The sequence below is a fragment of the Nothoprocta perdicaria genome, unplaced genomic scaffold, assembly GCF_003342845.1.
Source record: "Nothoprocta perdicaria isolate Ctin4 unplaced genomic scaffold, notPer1 scaffold_185, whole genome shotgun sequence".
In the NCBI taxonomy this organism is placed as follows: Eukaryota; Metazoa; Chordata; class Aves; order Tinamiformes; family Tinamidae; genus Nothoprocta; species Nothoprocta perdicaria.
Window position 1 is genome coordinate 695,054 of NW_020455038.1, and position 4,842 is coordinate 699,895.

The following is a 4,842-nucleotide window of genomic DNA, read 5'->3' on the forward strand; positions in this document are numbered from 1 at the left end:
GGTGCCGGCAGCGCCCGCGCAGGCTCCTCCCGCCGGCCCGGCCCCCGGCGCGGCCCCGCTGCGGCCCCCGCCGCTCCCTGCGCCCCCCTGCCGCCCCCCGCCCCTGGGGACACGGGCGCTGCCGCGGAGCGGGTCACCGCAATTAGTGCTGCCCGCGGCATTAACGTCTCCCGGGTGATGAGTGGCGCAGGGATGAAAGAGGAGCCGGGAATAATGGGCCCATCTGCGGCACGGGGTGCCCTGCGAGGCAGGTGCTGCCGGCGCCGCCGTTACCCACCTGCCGCCCGCGCCACCGGCTGCCCGCGGGGACCGGGGCAGAGGGACCGTGTGGGCAGCGGCAGCGGGACGGAGGCCTTGGGGATGGCGGGAGAGGGAAGGGGCTGCGTGAGGGGGCAGAGGGGCTAGCGGCGCTGCGGCCCCGTGGCCCCCGCTCGGGGCTCCTGCACGCGCGGCGGGCAGCGCTGCTGGCGGGGGGGACACGGGACCCGGCCAGGACGGGACCAAACGGCAGCTCCCCCAGTGCCGGGCCAGGAGCCGCTGCTGGGGCAGCCGCCACCAGCACCTGCTGTCCCCGCTTCTTGTCCGTGTTTTTAATCCTCCATCCCTGCAAGGAGGCTCCCTCCCTGGGAACAGCCTTGTCCCCCTGGTGTCCTCCTGGAAATGTCAGCAATGGATATTTAAATGACGCCTATTTCTCCAGAGTGCCTCTGCAATGAGAATCCTGCCCAGACCGCTCCTTTCCTGCCACATTGCCAGCTTCAGTTATCGCCATTTTCTCACGAGCTGAGGAGGACGGTTTGATCAAGAGGCTCCAATAGCTCCACGTTCCCCCAGCCCTCCCACGGTGCTGATGGAGACCCCATGGCCACTGCCCTGCTCCCGTGGCACCGCAGCATGTGGGGCTGCACATGGATGCATTGGCTGCATGGGCGTGCATGGGTCTATGGGTGCTCTCGGGGTGCATGGCTATGGGGATGTGCATGGGGCACACGGGTGGGCATGGCTGCAGTGATACACATGGGGATGCAGGGGTGCAGGAGGGCACGCTGGGGATGTCTGCAGGGGTGTGCACAAGGGTGCATGGGTGTGCAAGGGTGCAGGGCTGTGCACGGGTGTGCAAGGGCACAGTGGGGTGCAGCTGCAGCCTGAGGCCGCTGCAGTGTTTCCACGGCTTGAGCAGGAGCCACACGGCCGTGGCCACACGGGGTCCTCCTCAGCCCTGCTGTGGTTGCATGGGCGCCGTGCCGGCCTCACCGCGCGCTGCGAGGCCGAGCCTGCCGCCTTGGGCACCAAAGCTTTATTGAGGCGCGCGGCCGCGCGGGGCACGCGGCGCCCGGGGCGGCACGAGGGCCGGAGCGGCGCCGCGCGCTCAGTGCTGCACCCTGCGGAGGGACTGGATCTGCCCCGTCTGCGCGTGCGAGCCCCAGTGCCGCACGTGCGGGTACCGCCCCGCGTGGCTGTCGCTCTCCAGGATGTACTGGAAGCCGCGGTAGCCGGGGTACTGCGAGCCCACCCAGCTGCGGAGGAGAGCGGCACAGCACTGCGCGTGCTGGGCTCGGCCAGGCCAGACCGTGCCGTGCCAGGCCAGGCCATGCCGTGCCATTCCGTGCCGAGCCGTGCTAGACCGAGCCAGCCAGGCCGGGCCATGCCACCCCCTGCCAGGTACTCACGCGCCCGAGCGGACGAGGAAGGATCCGACGGCGCTGCCGGCCCAGCCCAGCGCGGGCAGCGAGGGGCAGTCGTCGCGCAGCTCCCCTTTGCGCCCCAGGAAGTTCTCGTGCTCGAAGAGCGCCAGGCGGCTCTCGCGGCGGTCCTGCGGCACGGCGGGCAGAGCGGCCTGGCACCGGCGCCCGCCCCGCGCCCCGGGGCCCCGCGCCCGCCCGGCTTCCCCCGCGCTGCTACTCACGGCGCAGGCGATGGGCCGGAACGAGCCCATCCTGGGCACGTGGTAGGCGTTGCTGCCGCTCCACGCTTCCCAGCACGGGTACTCGCCGCGCTCCAGCACGAACTGCTGCCCCTGGAAGCCGCTGTGCTCGAAGCCTGCCCAGCTGCAGGCAGAGCGAGGCTCAGCGTGGCAGAGCGTAGCATGGAATGATGCAGTGCAGTGCAGCATGGAATGATGCAGTGCAGCAGGGTGCAGCAAGTACAGTGCAGCACAGCACGGTGCGGTGCAGCACTGCATGGCGCCGCACGGCATATAGTAGTGCTGTGTGGCGCTGCACGGCACAGTGCAGCATTGCATGGTGCAGTGCAGTATGGCGTGCTGTGGTGCAGCACAGCGCGATGCAGCACTGTGTGTTGCAGCGCACTATGGCACGCTGCGGCGCAGCACATCATGGTGCAGCGATGACTGCCACGGGCGCTCCCCAGCCCCTGCCCTCTGCCCCACACTCCTCCCAGGAGGCAGCCCCCAGGCCTGGGGCACCCCTGCCCTGCCGTGGGCCCCTCTGGGCCCCCATGCCGTGGGGCCAGCAGGCGGCCCTGCACTCACGCCCCGCTCTCGATCTTGAAGGAGCGCACGGTGCTGAAGCCGCACTCGGCGGTGCTGTCGCAGGCAGCCGTGAACTCCCGTTTCCTGCCCTGGAAGGACGGCTCGTCCCACACCACCATCTGCGGAGGGAGCCCGCGCTGAGGATGTCCGTGGTGCCCGCGGCTCCGGGCCCTGCAGAGCCGCCCCGGGCCCAAGGAACACTGTGGCTCCGGCCTCTACCTTCCAGAGCCCGGAGGCTGTCCTGCCGTGCTGGCTCATTGTGGCTCTGCCTGCGGAGGCTGCAGGACAACAGCTCTGTAAACCACAGCCCTGCGTGGTGGTGCAAGCTGCATGCGGCTGTGTGCAGCATGCTGCTGTGTGCTGCACGCTGCGTGCTGCACATGCATGCTGCACACTGCTGTGTGCTGCACGCTGCATGCTGCACACTGCTGTGTGCTGCACGCTGCATGCTGCGCATACACAGTGCATGTTGCACGCTGCCGTGTGCATGCAATATGCAGCATGATGAATGCTGCACACTGCTGCTGTGATACCCACTGCACACTCAGGCCTCGGCGCTGCCTCGGGACAGCTGTGCATGCATGGAGCCCAACACCGCCCGTCCCCCCTCGGCCTCCCTGTGGGAGCCCTGGAGCAGCGTCCTGCGCCCCTCGGCACCTCTGGCCACGCCAGTCCCTGCGCCCGCGCGTGGCGCGTGGTGCCGGCCCCGCTCTTACCTGGGGTAGCGCTGCCGGCCGGGAGCTAACCTGGCCCGCAGCCGCCGCCGGCTTTTATAGCCCGCGGGCAGGGAGCCGGCGGCATTAGGGAAACGCCTGGCTCAGCACGCGGGGCGGGCCGGCCCCGCAGCGCCGCGCGGCCCCGGGCTGCGGCAGCCCCGGCCGGGCCCCTGCACCCCGGAGCGGCCCTGGCACTGCGGGGCGGCCGGGAACACCGGGCAGCGGGGAACCGCGGCCGCTCCCCGGAGCTCGTCCCGGGATCACATCCCGGAGCCTGTGCACATCCCGGGAGCACATCCCGGAGCCTGTGCACATCCCGGGAGCACATCCCAGAGTCCGTGCACATCCCAGCAGCACATCCCGGAGCCTGTGCACATCCCAGCAGCACATCCCAGAGTCCGTGCACATCCCAGCAGCACATCCCGGAGCCCGTGCACATCCCGGGATCACCTCCCAGAGCTCATGCACCTCCCAGATGCACAGAGCAGGTGCACACCCCGGGTGCATGGAGCAGGTGCAGGTGACACAGACACAGCGGAGAGCCAGTGCTCGGTCCCACACCAGGGCACCCATGTGTGGAAGCACCTGAGGGCTTAGATAGAAAAACAGAAAATTTCTCCCAGGAAAATGGGAGCAGTTGGAGGAGTGCTGATTTATGCTCCAAGAGCCAGGCGAGGCGCAGCGCTTGGAGAGGCACCGGCTCCAGGCAGAAGTGAATGCAGCTTAAAATAGAAATATGTTGAACAAGCATGAAAATGCATGCAAATTGGAAGAGAATCGTAAAGCACCATCCGGCTGCCACAAAGACGTGAAGGGCAGCTTGCCTGGATTCTTGGGAGCAGCAGGAGCAGCAGCATCGCTCCTCACCACGCCACGCTGGGAACAGCAGAGCGGTCAATAAAAACACAGGGACAGGAGGGATCAGTACATGCATTTTGTTCCGTATTTGGGAAATGCATCCATTGCACTGGGTGCTGCATCCTCACGTTCTACCTGTGTGTGCACAGAGGCACCGGGGGCTGCAGGGCTGCTGCTCGGTGCCGCCCCGCGCTGCGGATCCCTGCGAGACGGGGCAGCAAAGGGGCAGGTGCTGGCGCGGTGACGAGGGGCAGAGCGAGGCTGGCAGGGCCAGGATGCCAGGGCCAGGGGACGGGGATGATTTGGGGACCTGCTGAGGGCAGTGCCACCCGCATAGCCGAGCCCTGCAGCGCATGGAGCTGCACAGGGGCTCTCTCTGCGGGGAAATGCCTGCAACTGCAAAGCCTTGAGGAGCTGCAGCCTGTGGAGCTGGTCAGGAGGGACTGTGTGCAGAGGGACGGTGCCCAGGGCAGCCCTTGGGAGGGCTGTGCCCGGGGGCCCTACATGGGCAGCCCATGGAGATGTGCATGGGGGACGGTGCACGGGGAGCCCATGGGGCCGTGCAGAAGGGGCCTCTGCATGGGAAGTGCATGGAACTGTGCCCAGGGGGATGTGCCCGATGGTGTTGTGCCCAGGGTCCGTGCCCAGGGGTGCTGTGCATGGCAGAGCTGTGCGCAAAGGTGCTGTGCACGGGAGGGCTGTGCCCAAGGACGCTGTGCCCAAGGGGATGTGCCCGAGGGAGCTGTGCACGGGGCAGCCCGGGGGCCGTGCCCGGGG

The 4,842-nt window shown here is 68.3% G+C and overlaps 1 protein-coding gene across 1 annotated transcript; it reads right to left on the reverse strand.

Annotated features, from left to right (window-relative positions):
* Positions 1-1,369: 1,369 nt before the first annotated feature.
* On the reverse strand, positions 1,370-2,749 carry CRYBA4 (crystallin beta A4). Its single transcript, XM_026036702.1, has 5 exons — positions 2,711-2,749; positions 2,492-2,610; positions 1,907-2,048; positions 1,671-1,813; positions 1,370-1,517 (listed from the first exon to the last, which is right to left on the reverse strand). Exons 1-5 carry the CDS (start codon positions 2,747-2,749, stop codon positions 1,370-1,372), a joined length of 591 nt encoding a protein of 196 aa, XP_025892487.1.
* Between the last annotated feature and the right edge of the window lie 2,093 nt (positions 2,750-4,842).

Bases quoted from the DNA above. Each gene is read 5' to 3' on its own strand.
- CRYBA4 (XM_026036702.1), bottom strand. From the start codon at position 2,749: ATGAGCCAGCACGGCAGGACAGCCTCCGGGCTCTGGAAG. The intron at 2,611-2,710 runs GTAGAGGCCGGA...CTCCCTCCGCAG, and splicing joins CAGCCTCCGGGCTCTGGAAG to ATGGTGGTGTGGGACGAGCC. The intron at 2,049-2,491 runs GTGAGTGCAGGG...CTCTGCCTGCAG, and splicing joins TTCAAGATCGAGAGCGGGGC to CTGGGCAGGCTTCGAGCACA.